This window comes from Vombatus ursinus, unplaced genomic scaffold, assembly GCF_900497805.2.
Source record: "Vombatus ursinus unplaced genomic scaffold, bare-nosed wombat genome assembly UNPS02014821.1, whole genome shotgun sequence".
Taxonomy (NCBI): Eukaryota; Metazoa; Chordata; class Mammalia; order Diprotodontia; family Vombatidae; genus Vombatus; species Vombatus ursinus.
In genome coordinates this window covers 50,705,659-50,723,940 of record NW_020954599.1, presented here as the reverse complement: position 1 = coordinate 50,723,940, position 18,282 = coordinate 50,705,659, and the positions used below count along the sequence as shown (strand labels likewise).

At 35.2% G+C, this 18,282-nt stretch overlaps 1 protein-coding gene across 16 annotated transcripts in view; it reads right to left on the bottom strand.

Moving 5' to 3' along the window:
- Positions 1-18,282, bottom strand: part of NEK1 (NIMA related kinase 1) — a 161,944-nt gene that overhangs the window by 49,055 nt on the left and 94,607 nt on the right. For 12 of the 16 annotated variants that reach the window (XM_027837316.1, XM_027837314.1, XM_027837319.1 and 9 more), the window contains 7 exons: positions 15,351-15,434; positions 14,805-14,888; positions 14,224-14,301; positions 13,033-13,128; positions 9,379-9,546; positions 5,001-5,066; positions 4,691-4,913 (listed from right to left, as the gene is read on the bottom strand). In XM_027837316.1, the coding sequence (XP_027693117.1) occupies positions 4,691-4,913; positions 5,001-5,066; positions 9,379-9,546; positions 13,033-13,128; positions 14,224-14,301; positions 14,805-14,888; positions 15,351-15,434 (799 nt within the window). The remainder of the gene's footprint in view (positions 1-4,690; positions 4,914-5,000; positions 5,067-9,378; positions 9,547-13,032; positions 13,129-14,223; positions 14,302-14,804; positions 14,889-15,350; positions 15,435-18,282) is intronic. The other 4 variants (XM_027837323.1, XM_027837327.1, XM_027837329.1 and 1 more) reach the window with 3 other exon arrangements.

Genomic DNA, 18,282 nt, shown 5'->3' with positions numbered 1-18,282 from the left:
TAAATGGTCAAAGGATATGAACAGGCAGTTTTCAGATGAAGAAATTAAAGTTATCTATAATCATATAAAAAAATGCTCTAAATCATTATTGATTAGAGAAATGCAAATCAAAACAACTCTGAGGTACACCACACCTACCAGAATGGCTAACATGATAAGACAGGAAAATGATAAATGCTGAAGATGTGGGAAAATTGGAACACTAATGCATTGTTGGTGGAGTTGTGAACTGATCCAACCATTCTGGAGAGCAATTTGGAACTATGCACAAAGGGCTATAAAACTGTGCACATCCTTTGACCCAGCAATACCACTTCTAGTTCTATATCCCAAAGAGATCATACAAATGGGAAAAGGATCCACATGTACAAAAATATTTATAGCAGCTCTTTTTGTGGTGGCCAAGAATTGGAAATTGAGGGGATGCAAATCAATTGGGGAATGGCCGAACAAGTTGTAGTATATGAATGTAACAGAATACTATTGTGCTTTAAGAAATGATGAGCAATCAGACTTGAGAAAAACCTGGAAAGACTTGTATAGATTGATGCTGAGTGAAATGAGCAGAACCAGGAGAATACTGTACACAGTAACAGCCACGTTGTGCAATGACTAACTTTGAAGACTTAGCTCTGCTCAGCAATGCAAGGATCTAAGACATCTCCAAAAGTCTCAAGATGGAAAATGCTATCCACATCCAAAGAAATAACTATGGAGTTTGAATGAAGATAGAAGCATACTATTAGCTTTATTATTAATAGCATACTATTAGCTCTTCTTTTTTCTTTTGTTTTGTTTCTTCTTTCTTGTGGTTCCTCCTATTGGTTCTAATTAACCTTTACAACATGACTAATGTGAAAATGTTTAATAAGAATGTATAAGTAGAGCCTGTATCAGATTACAAGCCATCTTGGGGAGGAAGGCAGAGAAAACTTAGAACTCAAAAGCTTATGGAAGTGAATATTGAAAACTAAAAATAAATTAAAAAAAAAAAGAACTGATGAGCAGGCAGACTTCAGAAAAACCTATGAACTGATGCTGACTGAAGGAAGCAGAACCAGAAGAACATGTACACAGTAACAGCCTTGACAAGTCAGATGACTAACTCTGATAGACTCATCTCTTCTTAGGAATGCAAGGATCCAAGACAACTCCGAAGGACTCATGATGGAAAATGCTGTCCGCATCCAGAAAAGAACTATGGAGTCTGAATGAAGATTAAAGGATATTATTTGCCTCCTCTCTCTCTTTTTCTGTTTGTTTCTTCTTTCTCATAGTTTTTCCCATTGGTTCAAATTCTTCTTTACAATATGACTAATATGAAAATAGATTCAATATGAATGTACATTTAGAGCCTATGTCAAACTGTACACTGTCTTGGGGGGGGCGGACACAGGAGAGATGGGGAGAAAATTTGGAACTCAAAATCTTAGTGGATGTTGAAAACTAAAAATAAATAAATTTGTTATTTAAAAAAAGGAAAATAATTCCTTAAAAATTAGAATTGGGCAAGTAGAAGCTAATGACTTTATGAGACATCAAGAAACAATAAAACAAAATCAAAAGAATGAAAAAATAGAAGAAAATGTGAAATATCTGACTGGAAAAAGAACTGACCTGGAAAATAGATCCAGGAGAGACAATTTAAAAATAATTGGACTACCTGAAAGTCATGACCAGAAAAAGAGCCTGGGCATCATCTTTCACGAAATTATCAAGGAAAACTATCCTGCTATTCTAGAACCAGAGGGTAAAATAGAAATCGAAAAAATCCACTGATCACCTCCTGAAAGAGACCCCAAAAAGAAAACTGCCAGGAATATTTCAGTCAAATTCCAGAGCTTTCAGGTTAAGGAGAAAATATTGCAATCAGCCAAAATGAAACAATTCAAATACTGTGAAGCCATAGTCAGGATAACACAAGATTTAGGAGTTTCTACATTAAAGGATTGGAGGGCTTAAATATGATATTCTGGAGGGCAAAAGAGCTAGGTTTACAACCAAGAATCACCTACTTAGCAAAACTGAGTATAAACCTTCCAGGGGGAAAAAACGAACATTCAATAAAATAGAGAACTTTCAAGCATTCCTGATGAAAAGACCAGAGCTGAATAGAAATTTGACTTTCAAATACAAGACTCAAGAGAAACACAAAAAGGTAAACAGGAAAGAGAAATCATAAGAGATTCAATAAGGTTAAACTCCTTACATTCCTACATGGGAAAATTATACTTGTAACTCCTAAAAACTTTCTCATTATTAGAGCAGTTAGAAGAAGCATATATTGGACAGAGTGCAAGGGTGTGAGTTGATTATGATGGAAAATTATTTTAAAAAATAAAGGGGTGAGAAAGAGGAATGCACTGGGAGAAAGGGAAAGGGAGAAGTAGAATGGAGTAAATTATCTGACATAAAAAAGGCACTAAAGGGCTTTTACAGTGGAGAGGAAAACAGTAGAGGTGGGGGGGGGAGTAAATGAATCTTACTCACATCAGAACTGGCTCAAAATGGCAGTAAAATACACCCTCAGTTGGGAATACAAACCTATTTTACCATACAAGAAAGCAGGAGAGGAAGGAGATAAGAGAAGGGAGGGAAGATAAAGGGAGGTAGAAGTCAGAAACAAAGCACTTCTGAGAACAGACAGGGTAAAAGGAGAGAGAGGGTAGGATAAACGGGGAAAACAGGGTAGAAGGAAATACATAGTAATCATAACTGTGAAAAAAATTTTTACAGCTAGTTTCCCTTATAAAGGCCTAATTTCTTGAATACATAGAAAACTGAGTCAAATTTATAGAAATAAGAGCCATTTCTCAAATAATAAATGGTCAAAGATTGTGAACAGGCAGTTTTCAGACAAAAGAATCAAAACTATCTACAGTCACATGAAAAAGTGCTCTAACTCACTATTCATTAAAGAAATTCAAATTAAAACAACTATGAGTTATGACCCCACACCTATCAGATTGGAAAAGGAAAATGACAAATTTTGGAGGGGATATGGGAAAATTGAGACACCAATGCATTTTTGGTGAAGTGGTATGCCAATTCAACCATTCTGTAGGACTGATGGGGTGCTTGGGTGCCTGTGCTTGGACTCCAATTTCTCCCTAGCCTCAAAAACACTATCCCTGACAGTTTCCCTCCAGTCCAAGGACCCTAAATCTGGCAGGGGCTCATGAGTCAGCCCAGTGAGGCAAAAACTATCTCAGCCCTGTTACAAGAACAAGCTGACCTCTGTAGAATTTCCCTTGTATGAACAGGACTATCTTGTACCAGTAGAACTATCAAGTACTCATGCCCACACTCGCCGTACACAATCCAGAGGTCAAGCTATAGATGTCAATTCCTGAAGCTATCTTGTTTCAGACATAACAGATCAAAAACACCTCCCCACTTAGGGAAACCCTTTCCCAGTTTCCAGTAGTGAATGATGTGGTTGTATGTTATCACCTAATTAGCATACTTGGCACATAATTCACTACTTTTCCTATATAAGCTTTAGCATCATTCCTGTTAGGTTGCAAGTTTCCCAAGGAGGTCTGCCTACCATGGCGGAATTCCTTAAGGATCTCTGCCCGCTGTATAGCCTAACAATAAATCTTTGCCACCTTGACTTAAAGAATGCTTGAGTCTATGAATTCATTCCAGATGACCCTGTCCTATACTCTGGTATTTGAGGGGTCTCTATATCTCTCAGACCTCAACAGGACAATTTGGAACTATGCCCAAAGAGCTACAAAACCATGCATACTCTTTGACCAAGTAATACCATTACTAGGTCTGTAATCCAAAAAAATAAAAAACAGGGGTGGCCAGGTGTGGATAGAGCACTGGCCCTAGAGTCAGGAGGACCTGAGTTCATATCTGGCCTCAGACCCTTCACACTTCCTAGCTGTGGGACCCTGGGCAAATGACTTAACCCCATTACCTAGCCCCCCCCCCCCCCGCCAAATTGGGGAATGACTAGAACAAGTTGTGGTATATAATTGTGATGGAATATAATTATGCCATAAGAAATGATGAGCAAGATGCTCTCAGAAAAACCTGGACTTACATGAACTGATGCAAAGTGAAATGAGCATTGTATATAGCAACAGCAATATTGTATGATGTTTAACTATGAATGACTTAGCTATTCTCAGCAATATAATGATCCAAGGCAATTCTGAAGGATTTATGGTGAAAAAATGCTATCTATCTCCAGAGAAAGAAATGATGGAGTCTGAATGCAGATTGAAACACACTTTTCTTTACTTTCTTCATTTTTCTTGTTTTTGGTTTTGTTTTTTTTTTGGTCTGTTTTCTTTTGCAACATGACCAACATGGAAACAGGTTTTGCATCATTGAACATAAATAACCTATAGCAAATTGCTTGCATTCTCACTTTGATGGGAAAGGGGAGGGATAGAATTTGGAACTCAAAAATTAAAAAAAAATGAATTAAAGTTAAAAATTGTTTTTACATGTAATTGGAGGAAAAAGATTAAATTAAAAAAAAAAAAGAAAATTTCCCTCCCTGATTTGGTTCTTTATGGGCACAAAAATGTACATTAATTAAAAGAGGAACATTTGCTTTTAATTTCAATAAATGCACATTTCCCTTGGTATCATTTAGCATAAATAACATAAAGTAACTGCTTTGCTTTGAAAATGAGATAATTTCCAATATTTTTATAATTATTCTCACCTGTAGGAAAGGTCTCTTCCATTGTTAATTTGGCTAGAGGAATTTCCAGTTGACTTCCTGGCTCCCATTTCTTACGTTCTGATGATACAGATTTTTCTTCCTGATGATCCTTAATGTCTTCATTCACAGTTATTTCACAAATTTCAGAGGTTTGTGTCTTTTCTTCTTCCTCTTTGTGAGCCTTGAGGTTTTGATTTAGTCTACGCAGTATCTCTCGTTTATTCTGCAATTGTAATAGTCTTATATTTTGAAATATTTATATAAACTAAAAGAAAGGGTGAAGAGAGAAAGCTAAAAAAATTTTACTTACTGAAAGAGCATTATCAGTCATTTTCATTTCTTCAGAAGTTTCCTGAATGTCAATTAAACTTCTGTTCTTTAAAATCAGAAAGATACAGGATGAGACATGTCAGAAAAAAATTCTTCCTTAAAAAATCTGTTACTCTTTTATCATTCCCCTTCCCTCCATTATGAATCAATCCACATTAATTCTTTTATTTCTGCAAAGTTTAATTTCCTTTAAATACATTAAAAAACATTTCAAAGTCACTCAAATAATAAACTCAATATAAAGTCTACAGACCAATTCTCAACTATTTGATCAAATATGTGGATTAATCTATATCTTTTATAACTATTATCTCTTTTAGGGGGCAGAGGGGAAAGGGAAAAAGGGCTATTTCAACTCCACCAAAAGAAAGGGCAATAAAAAGAAATAAACATAATTCGAGTTTCTCTATCAACAAGTCTCACCAAAGATTTGGTAGGTGAAGTGACTCAATATAAGTCAAAAATAAGCTTGTTTCTTTAAACAGTATTTGAATTTATTGGTTTTCTCTGTCCTATATTATCATACAGTTGTGAGTTGGGTAGACTGCTTTCTATTTCAAAAACAAAAGCAAACATGGAAAATGAGAACTGAGTTATTTGTTTGGAAGATAGCAAATATGAAATTTTTCTTTTGATTAGCCAATTCACAGAAATCTGAGCCTCTAGAGCAGGGTTAGGGAACCTGTGGCCTTAAAGCCATATGTGGCCCTCTAGGTCCTCAAGTGTGGTCCTTTGACTAAATCCAAACATTTGTTTGGTAAAATTTGGATTCAATCAAAATGCCACACCTGAGGACATAGAGGGCCACATGTGACCTCGAGGCTGCAGGCTCCCCACCCCTACTATAGAATTTATAAGGAAATCCAGAAAAAGTAGTTAGTAATTACAAAAAGATACAAAGGCAAAAGCTTCAAGACTCAGAAAGTTTTCAAAGTAGGAATTAAGAAATGTTTACTAATGTCAGTACAGAAAGAAAAACTATTTGGCAATAAGTATTACTTCAAATTTTATACCACTTGAGGAAATAAAAGGACATAAGACTAGTCAGGTTAGCAGTATTAGAAGTAAATGAGACAAAGAACGTTTTACCCAGTAAAAGTAGTCAGGAATTAGCAGTCACTATAACCAGAGAGATGACCAGCTGGATGAGAACATATATGTCTGGGTACCATCTAGGATGCACCCAATGGTATCTAAAGTTGGAATAAACAGTGTAGTAGGTGCAAAAGAAATTTATTGCAGAAAAAAAAAACTAAGTTATTAGAGAGAAAAAAATGTTTCTAGAGGAGTAATTGCTTCTTTTACGAAATTCTCAATGAATGGTCAAAAACTTTACATTTGCATAGTCAACCATGTTACTGACCATGTATCAACAGTGCAACATAAAGAGAGAGAATGTACAAATTACTTAGTAAAGTCACCTGAGCTAAACACTGATATGTCACATCAACTATCATGGATTGATTGATCAATCAACAAGCATTTATTATGTGTTAGAAAATGTGCTAAGCACTGGAGATACAAATTTAAGAAATTAAACAATTCTTACTTTCAAGTCCACCAGAGAAAGGGCAATGAAATGAAATGAACATAATTCAAGTTTCTCTGTTAACAAGTCTTATTAAAGATTTAGTAGGTGAAGTGATTCAACGTAAGTTGAAGATGAGTTTGTTTTTTAAACAATATTTGAATTTATTGATGTTTTCTATGTCCTGTATTATCATACAGTTGTGAGTTGGGGAGCCTGCTTTCTGTTTCAAAAACAAAAGCAAACATAGAAAATGAGAGTTTACATTCAGACAAACAAAAGACCTAAATGACATTGACTGGTGAGGGTGCAGGGGAAAGAGAAAATTAATTTGAATACAGTTTCAGGATATTGGGGTACAAATTATTTCACATCTGTTTTCAAGATTTAAACTCTTGAGACGGTAGCACATAAAAGACAGTCACTACAATTTTCTCTTTAATTGAGAATTAGGATCTATGTAAATTGTCATCCTAGGCAGCTGTACTAATATTTCCAAATATAAACTTTTGGCTCAGTCCACATTTATTTTTCACAGTCTCATTTCTGGCTTATGAGAGTTTAATGACACAAGAATGAAATAAGGGAGGACTAGAAAAAATACATAATGACAAAGCAATGTAAATGAAAAGATTAAAAGGAAGGTGAGCTCTGAGTAATTGTAATAACCAACCTTGGTCCCTGGAAACTGATAATGTAACATATACCCCTGTTCTTGGTATAGAATGCAGAGAATTAAAAGGGTTGAAAATTGCATACATTATTAGATATGGTCACTGAAGTGGCTGTTTTTGCTTAACAATGGAAAGGTAAATTCTGGGGTGTGGTGAGTTTGGAAATATCCAGAAAGGGTGCAAACAAATGACAGTGAAAACCATTTAAAACAAAAAACATTTAAAAATGTTAAAAACAAACAAAAATATCATACAGATGTATAATGGGACAAAACACATAATTTGGTAGTTTAACTTTCACTAGTACATCTTATTTCTAGTTAATATGCTTTTATTTCTGCATTTGCATCCACATACGGATATGGCCAATTAAAAAATCAATATAAGAATCAGACCAATAAGAAAGTTAATAAAGGAAGTTAAAATAAAGCAAGCTTTAATTACAGTGGAACTTCATTAGGGAAGGGAAAGAGAATAAGCATTTATTGTCTACTATGTGTCAGGCACTATACTAAATGTTTCACAAATGTTATCACACATGATTCTCACAACAACACTGTGAGGTAGATGTTGTTATTACAGTTGAGGAAACTGAGACAGACAGGAGTTGTCATATAGGGTCACAGTATTTACTAACTTGAGGCCATAGTTGAATTCAGGTCTTCCTGACTTTAGGCCTAGGGCTCTATCCACTATACGACCTTCCTATTATTATAACATTGTTAGCTATACAAAGAATTTAGTATAAAGGTGGTCCATCTTGGATTCTCTGACTGATAATTACTGAAACCAATCAATCAAAAAGTTTTTATTAAGCATCCACTATCGTGCTGGGAACTGGGGATACAAATACAAATATAAGTTTGTTCCATCCTTCAAGTATCTTAGGTTCTATCAGGGGCATAACTAAATAAAGGATAAAGAACAAGTGACGAATACTTATTAAGTTCCTACTTTTGCCAGTAATTGAAGAAGGTGCTGGAGATACAATGACAAAAAGAAAAGAAAAGAAAAAAAGAAAACAATCCCTGATTTCAAGGAGCTTACATTCTAACAACAGAGAAAATACAGACATACCCCCTAGTGCAGGGCCCATCATGTTATGCCTGGACAATTGCAACAGCTTGCTAGATGGTCTTCCTGCTTCAAGTTTCTCCCAGCTCTGACCTTGTCAGCCCTCCTAACTCAATAAACTCCCCTGGCTCTCTATTACCTCCAGGATATATTTTAAAATCCTGTTTGGCTTTTAAAATGTTTTACAACCTGATCCCTTCCTACACATTTCTCCCCTTCTCATACTCTGTAATCCAATGACATTGGCTTTCTTCCTGTTCCTCAAATATGATATGCTATCTCCTGACTCCATGCCTTTTCACTAGCTGTCCCCCATGCCTAGCTCTCCCTCCGCATCTCTGCCTTTTGGCTTCCCTCAAGACTTTGCTTCAGTCCCACCTTCTGCAGAAAGTCTTTTCTTGATCTACATCCCCTCCCCCCACCCATTTTACTCCTTCCCCTCTCCCAATGCCAATGCCTTCCCTCTGTGATCACTGCCTTTTTACATTATTTATATCTTGTACGTACATAGTTGTACACTTAGCATAGTGCCTGAAGTTAGTAAGCATTTAATAAATGCATGTTAATATTAATAACAAAGTAAATGAATAGAAATAAACACAAGGTAGTTACAGAGAGAACACAGGCAATTAGGGAGGATAAGGAGAGGTATTATGAAGAAGGCAGTCCTTGAACTGAGTCTGTGTTTTGGAAGTTTGCAAGCCTATGAGACAAAGATGAGAAGCTAAACAAAAAGAGTTTAGAAAAAGTAGAGGACCCCCCCCCCCAAAAGTGCTAGGGTACCACCCCATTAAGGGGAGAAATGAGAAAAAGGTCGCTAAAAATAAAGGACATTTACAAAGAAGTCTCACTTAAAACACAATCCCAGGCCTGACATCTAAGTAGAGTGAGATTCCAGTGTATGAAGTATCAATTGCAAAAAAAACCTCAACGTTCTTATGAAGAAACAATTCTTTTGCTTCCCTTAAAGAACTAGTTCAAGTATGAGGAATTGACAATTGATTCACTTAACATTTTGCTTGTAAAATATCAGATCATTTTCATGCACATTTTCTCTTAGTTCAAAATTTCTAAGAACTTACCACACCCACTTCTTTCAAAGCTGATGTGATGGAGATGACTGGTATATTAGGCTTCACCTGTACCTGGGAAGGAGGGCTGCCCGGTTCATGCTGTTCCTGGAAATGACCAAGTGCTGCTGCTCTCTCACTGGAAGGTATATTACCAATTTTTATGCCTTTAGCTACCAGCTGTAAAAAAAGGATTTATAGATGGAAATTTTAAATTTGTAGAGAAAAAAAAACTGCTTTTTTTTTTTAACATATTCATGTGTTTATATATCTGAGGAAAATTTTTTTCTCAAATTGTGTAATATCTTATTTTTTGTAAAATAAAGCAATGAAGAGATCAGAACGTATAAATCTAACACTAATTTTTCTTTTATTTCAAATCAGTAAGTTCTATATAAAAATTATTCCATCAATCATACTCCTCAAAATAAATTCATTTGCGGTTTCCAGGATATTTTTGAAATAGCATTTAAAATAGAAATATCAATAGTTACAGAGAAAGAAAAATAATGATACTTTCTGGGGCTGGGCTACATATATATTTTCAAGCTCACTAAGCAAACAATTTGGCATCTTCAGGTATCTGTTTTATCCTGAAATTCAAGTATATAAACAGCGTAACTAATAATAACAACAATAATAGCTAACATTTATGTAACACTTACTATATGTCAGGGGCTATGCACAATCATTATCTCAATTGAGCCTCACAACTCTGGCAGGCAGGTACTATTATTATCATCCCCATTTTCCAGATAAGGAAATTGAAGCAAACAAAGGTTAAGCAATTTGCTAAGGGTCAAACAGCTACATCTCCAAGGCCTGATTGGAACTCAGCTCTTCTGGACTCCAGGCTCCGCACTCTATCTAGTGTATCACTTAGTTGCCCCATGAAAAAACATTTATCTATAATATTGAAACCATAATTCCATAAATAATTTTTACTTATATTTTTTCCATCTCAGATATTTATACATATAAATACTTATCTTGTAAAGAATTGACTTTTTTTGTTGTTGGATAATTTAGCAGTGATGTAAAAAGAATAACCATTAGCCAAACCCAAACTCATCTCTTGCAAAATGTACAAATTTTAATCAAGTATAGACATCTTAAAACTTAAGTTCAAAGCAGAACTTATAAATTATATGTCCCTTCAAACCTTCCCTTTTTCCTTACTTCCCTGTTATTGTTAAGGGTACCACCATCCTCCCAGTCATATACCCACACAGCCACATGCTCTCTTTTTCTCCTCCAGACAGTGTAACCAGCCTAGTATACACCTATTGTTACCAGCCTGTTGATTGGTCTCTATGCCTCATGTCTTTCCCCACTTCAATTCAGACTTCACTCAGTTATCAAACTGATATTCCTAAAGTGCAGATTTGGCTAGGTCACACTCCTTTCAGTAAACTCCACTGGCTCCCTATTATCTCCAGGATCAAATATAAAGTCTTGTTTGTGTCTTAAAACGGCTTCAGAACCTGGCCCCTTCCAACCTTTCTAGTGTTCTTACATCTCACTCCCCTCCACATCCACATCAGTGACACTGACCTCTTTGCTGTTCCTCAAACATGACATTCCATCGAGCTAAACAAGTTGTGGTATATAATTGTGATGAAATTTACTATTGTGCTATAAGAAATGATTAGCAGGATGCTTTCAGAAAAACCTGAGGCGAAATGAAATGAGCAGAACCAGGAGAACATCATACACAGCAACAGTATTATTGTATGATGATCAACTGTGAGTAACTTAGCTATTCTGAGCAATACAATGATTCAAGTCAAGTCTGAAGTGAAAAATGCTATCTATCTCCAGACAAAGAAATGATGGAGTCTGAACGCAGATTGAAACATTTTTTTTATTCTTTCTTCTTCTTCTTTTGTGTGTGTGTGTGTGTGTGTGTGTGTGTGTGTGTGTTGGGGGGGTGTCCTGTGTTTTTTTTTTGGCAATATGGAAATATGTTCTGTATAACTAAACATGTACAATCTATATAAAAGTGGCAACTAATTCCTTTACTCCTATAAATGCATTTATATGTAAGAATAATTCTTGAGTTCTCTTAATTAAAAAAAAAAAAAAGGAAAAAAAGACAAAGCAGACCCAAAGACTGAAGATTTCATTATGGAATTTGGGCAAAAAGTATATGTAGGTCCACTAGATCCTTATCAGTCACTAGTCTCTGAGGTTCATAAATGTGTAAGATGTCCACAAAACACAAAATATTTAACTTAAAAAAAATGTTAATCTGCAATACCACCAAATGACATTTTATGTTATTTCACAATGCCAACCAGAAAACTAGATATTGAAAGTTTAAGCAAAATGCAAAAGAAATTATATCTTAAATACATTTGATTATTAAAGATGCAATCTAGGTTGAGATAAATATTACCAAATAGCATGCTCTCACCATACTAAAAGGATCAAAAGGAATTTCACAGATGACTTGACATACCCTAAAGGAGCTAGAATCAAATTTTATTGAATTCACAGTAATTTCTTAAAATTCTGAATTGCTCTTTGTCTAAGTGAGGGGCAACATGGCACAGTGTAGAGAAAGGTGGATTCAGAGAGAGGAAGATCTGTGTTCAAGTCCAAATGCTGATACATATGGACTGGATGACCCCAGGCAAGTTAATTAGTCTATAAGCGTTCAAACAACGATCAAACTAGATGCTGATCTGCCCTAGTAAAAGGAGTTTCCTCACCAAGAGTTTCCTACACCAATGAAATCACAGGTCTGAATAAAAAAAAGTTATCCAAGTAATAATACTTATCAAATATTATTTTTTCACTATACTGCATTTAAATTCTAAAATATAGTAAGTACATTTTATGAGGGGAAATACTCCAAAGCTATTAAAATGTGACCTGATATGAAAAATTTTTCCAGGTCTTACTACTCTTATTTCTGCAAGAAAAAAAAAAAAAAAGTGTCAGTTTTATAAATTTGTATATAAACATGTAAAATACTGGTAAACTAGGTAGATATAGACAGTCAAAGTGTAACAGGGTAAAACTTGATCTATATCCATTATAACAGTGATAATCAAATATATATGATGATAAATAAAGATCTAAAATATGTTTTGCCTATTCAGACATTCCTCTAACATGGTGTTTTCTAATAAAACTGAGGCTTAGTGAAAGAATTTGACATCATTTACCAGATTATACTGACTCAAAATAATATTTGAGATTTATGTTCTATTCTAAGTTGGATACTCATAGAATTTTCGAGGTGAAACAGACTAGCATTTACCTCACCCAATCCTATCACTTTGCAAATGAGGAACCTGAATCTCACAAGATTAAGTGATTTAGTCAAATAATATACACAGTGACAGAGACATGATTATAATTGTGATTCCCTCATCATTTCTCTACTCTTTCCAGTGATGAACTGAATCAACACTTAATCAGTATTTACTGAGCACCAACTATGTGGCCAGCATTGAAATACTAACATTCTAAGTGTTCTCAAACAATCCTGTTATTTGTGGATTGATCCACATTACAGAGAGGGTGCACAGTGGCAGGGGGATAGTCTTCATAATTTTCAAATTTGAGGCATAGACATTCATGATTGGATACATTCTATAAGGGTGGGGGGACACTAGCCTATTAGCATGGATCATGTAAGAATCAGAAAATTTTTACATGTTCTTCCCAAGCTCGCTTCTCTCTCTCATATGCTTCCTTTCTCTTTCGTTCAAGTTGTTCTTTCAATACAACAGCTCGAGTGTTTGCCTGGGCCTGAAAATGAACAGAAATGAATAAGCTAGAGCCACACAAGAAAGCTCAACTCACACAAGCTAAAGATTTATGAAAATGACCGTGCCCTTTGACCCAGAGATCCTATGTCTAGGCATACATCTTAAGGAAGTCAATCACCAAAGAAAATCCCCATCTACACGAAAGTCTTTATAGAAGAACTTTTTGTGGTAGCAAAGAACTGAAATAAAGTAATGACCATTGACTGGGGAATGACAACAAACTGTGGTACATGCAGATAATAATATATTTCTGTGCTGTAAGAAATAATGACTATAGAGAAGCATGTAAAGACTTATATAAACTGATACAAAGTGAAAAAAGAAGAAGGAAGGGGAAGGGAGAGAATAAGTATTTATGTAGTGCCTACTATGTGCCAGGCAGTGTGCTAAGTGTTTTTTTATAAATATTATCTCATTTGATCCTCACAACAACCCTGTGGAGTAGATGTTATTATTTACTTCATGTTACACTTGAGGAAACTGAGGCAGACAGAGACTAAGTAACTTGCCAAAGATCATATGGCTAATCCATGTCTGAAAGCCAGATCTGAACTCAGAGGGCTACCTGACTTCAGATCCTGTGGTCTATCCACTGTGCCACCAGCTTCCAGAACTGTTTTTCTAAACTAGGAAAACAATATACACAATGACTACAACAATGTAAATGGAAACAGCAACAACAAAATCTCCAAAGCTGAAAGTTCCAAAATTATAATCATTAAAGCAGACTCCTGACAGATATGAGAAGACACTTTTTAACATGCACATTGGAACACTGCACATAAAACATCAGACATTAATGTGTTGATTAGTTCTGTGGGACTTCCCCCGACACCCCCCCCCATTCATCCTCTCTGGGAGAAGGTAGAAGAAGGGATACAGAGAAATATGTCGATGATGTCGAAACAAAAGATAACAAAAATTAATTTTTAAAAAAAGAAAGAAAAAGCAAGAATAGGTAGGTCATGCTCTTTAATTGGTGAAGGGCACAGGGCCAGAAAACTAGATTTCATATCTCAATTCCTACATTTCATTTGGATTCTTTGGCAACTGTTAATCACTTCAAGTTTAATACCTTTAGTATTTCTATTCTTTTGCGTCTAATTTCTATTTCTTCATTCCCTTCTTGTCCTTTGAAGCCATCAGGATCATTCTACAAAATAAATTAGCATATGAACAAGAAAGCCAGCAAAGACACATCTTTCTGATTAGTACATGGATTCTGAGAAGTGCTAAGTGTGATAGACAACCAAGAGTATAAAATTGGAAGGCATTCCAATGCTGTTTTTCTGTCTTAATTAACTTATCAAGAATGGTATTACATTTCGTGTGCTGGCCTTCTTATAAATATGGCCAAAAAACAGTAAAATGAGAAAAAAGGAAAAAAAAGTTTTTTCTCCTTATTCAAGAATCCGATCTAATTTTCTCTCAAAATTCCTGGGGGGCGGGGAATGAGCATAAATTTCAATCTTCATTACTATTTATAAAATTGATCCACTTCTTAAATCTTGTGCCTAGGAATCTGCTCTACCAGTTTCACTCTGTCTTATGTCAGGTCTTATTTTTGAAAGAGTTCCGTAAAAGTTTCCCTTGTCCTTTACCTACAATATCTTCTCAATTATTGAAAGAAAAGGAAAATAATACTCTTCAACCTGCCTTTTCACCACGAAGTTTGGCTCTAATTTGTTGGCGTTCATTGAAGTTTTGAAGTCTTATTTGCCTTAATCTTGCCAAGTACTCCTATAAAAAAAAATTCAAAATTTTCATTTAGGGGAAAACAAACAACATATTTTGGTTGAGAGAATTATAATAAAAGAAAGTGGAGCAAATGTTTAATTTGAAGAACAGAAGAACAGAGAGAAAGCAAAAGATTATTTGGGAAGGGTTAATGGGAGTGCAAAATTAGCAGTCACTTTAAAAATGCAATTCAGCAGACTTCCTCTGAAAGTAATTTTATTAAATATTGCCTGGGTGAGAAACAGAAAAAAAAAATTTCAGGGTTCTTCCTTTTGTTGAAAGCAAAAAAATCATGAGTGATATAGTTATTATAAAGTATAATTATGGAATATGTCAGCCTGAATATTTTAATATTCCCTATACACTTAAAAAGCCTCCAACACTTGTTAAACCATGCAGGAAAAGATGTCAATAAACTCAAAGTGTAGCTAAGTGATGGAGGTAGCGAACATGCAGGAAGCATACCTCTTCCTCCTTGTTTCTTGGTTTCCCTCCTCTTGAAGAACTGGACCTGCCTCCACACATAGCTGTCAGGTTTTGCAGGGTACCCTGTTTATCATTTAATGTACTAAGTTCAAAAATGAATGGGGCTATGTTACCATCTTATATAGGAATAGCTAGTTGTTTGTTACCTTTTTCATCCAAGGACCATTTCCTAGTTCTTATAGTGCCCTTTGACAAATATCTTATACTTATATTGAAAAATTTTAATTAAAAACATATAATGGTAATTAGTCTTAAAGCATAAATCTTCAAAATACACTCCAGACATATTTTGATTTGCCATTTTAATTACATGGAAATAGTACAAAGGCCCCCAAGTCCTACTCCTTGAAATACAATTAAAAAAAGCTTTAGTGATGCAGTCTCTTTTTTTCAACATTTACTTTCCATTATTAACTGCTTCCTTCCTAGGAAGGAATATACTTCCCTTACCAAAATCAAGTTAGGCAAAACTGTCCAATACAGCAGACAAGGCTGACAGAGTATGACTAGGCTGCTCCTGTAGTCCATCACTTCAAAAGGGAGCAAGCATCAAGACCCTATTTTAAACAGAACATTTTCTTTAATGGATGCCTAGCCTTTGTGAGTTAAATAAATTATAATGCATAAGAATAAAGTAAGATTAAACTAAAAGGCAGTCTGTTTTTACAGATACAGATTGATTCTATCAACTGCCTTTTCCACGCTTCTCTGCTTCTGTTGCCTCAGGTACTTGTCCTGTGACCCAGGAAAACAACATATTAGGACCATTTAATAGGGATAAAGCAGAAATAGGAAACTACACTGATGCCTTGAATGATTATAATAGGGAAACAACTATTCCAACTCTTCTTACAATGAGCTAAGTAAAAGCCTTGGGAACTGGTGGACATAAATGAATAGTTGAGAGAGAGGAGGGAGACAATGCTATGGAGCATTTAAATTGGCATCAAAATGTTAAATGCACTAAAGGTACTCAAAGCTTCCTAAGACTCCTATTTCTCATAGACCGGGGAATGCACCTGCAAATGGGATATTAAGAGTACTGGGAGCAAAGTGGCTGCTTTTGAAAATAAGAGGAAAAGATGACAGATTAAAGTGATTTCTTTCTCAAATTCTCATTAATATTTTGTCTAGTTCTCTTGCTTCTATCACATTCTGCTTTGTATCATACTTGTATTTATTCATATTAGATTATAAATTCCTTGAGGGCATTTGTTTTTCTCAGAGCTAGCAAGTATCTTGTATGTGGTAGAAATACAAATGTCCCTCAAAATGAATTGAAAAAAGACAAAGGGAAATGCCAGAAACTCTTATCTATGGGTCCAGGGAAAATTTTCAGGATTTTTAACAGGCAGTACAGTCAACTGTAGTATTCTCTCTGGCTCCACTGAACTGGCACATTCTTGCTCAATAACTTCAATTGTCATTACCACCTTACCATTAATCCCATTCAGAAAAATAACATAGCTCTTTGTTACTAAAAGATTGTGACTCCTGCTTTAAGAATACACTAATTTTTAAACAAATATATTGAGCCTTATACATTTTTTGGGTCAATACCAGCTGGTTTATTATAATCCTTTTTTTTGTATTTGGTATTTGATTTTTCCCCAGTTACATGTAAAAACAATTTTTAACATTTGTTTGTTAAATTTTGAGTTCCAAATTCTTTTCCTTCCTCCCCTCCCTCCATTGAAAGGGCAAGCAATTCAATATAGGTTATACAAGTGTAGTCATGCAAAACATATCCATAATAGTCATCTTATGAAAGAAAACAGACAAAAAGACTCAAGAAAAATAAAATAAATTTTTAAAAGTGTGCTTCAATCTGTATTGAGACACCATGAATTCTTTTTCTGGGGATGGACAGCATTTTTCATCCTAAATCCTTCAGTTGTCTTGGATCTTTGTATTGCTGAGAATGATAAGTCATTCAAAACTGATCATCTTACAATATTGCTGTTACTTTGTACATAGTACAGTTCACTTTGCATCAGCCCATGCAAGTCTTTCCAGGTTTTTCTGAGAGCATCCTGCTCATCATTTCTTATAGTGCAATAGTATTCCATCATAATCACATACCACAATTTGTTCAGCCACTCCCCAATTGATGGGCATCCCCTCAATTTCTAATCCTTTACCCCCAGAAAAAAATTGCTATAAATATTTTTGTACATATAGGTCCTTTTCCTTTTTGTTTCTTATCTCTTTTGAGATACAGACCTAGGAATGGTATTGCTAGGTCAAAGGGTACACCTGGTTTTATAGCCCTTTGGGCATAGTTCCAAACTGCTCCACAGAATGGCTGAATAAGTTCACAACTCCACCAACAATGCACTGGTTTTCCCATATCCTCTCCAACACTGGTCATCTTCCTTTTCTGTCCTACTAGCCAATCAGAATTGTTTTAATTTGCATTTCTCCAATCAACAGTGAGTTAGAATATTTTTTCATATGCCTACAGATACCTTTGATTACTCCATCTGAAAACTAGTAGTATCTTTTGATCATTTATCAATTGGGGAATGGCTCTTACTTTAGACTCAGTTCTCTATGTTTGAGAAATGAAGCCTTTCTCAAAGAAACTTGCTTCAAAAATCTTTTCACAATTATTACTAACTGTATTTCCCTCCATCCTATTCCCACCACCCCCATTTATTCTATTCTCTCTCTCCTTTACCCTGTACCTCTTTAAAAGTGTTTTGCTTCTGACTATCCCTCCCCTAGTCTGCCCTCCCTTCTATCAGGCCCCCTTCTCTTATCCCCTTGCCCTCCTACTTTCCTGTAGGGTAAGACACATTTCTATATCTAATTGAATGTGTATGTTTTTGCCTCTTTGAGCCAATTCTGATGAGAGTAAGGTTCACTCACTCCCTCTCAACTCCCTCCTCTTCCCCTCCACTGTAAAAGC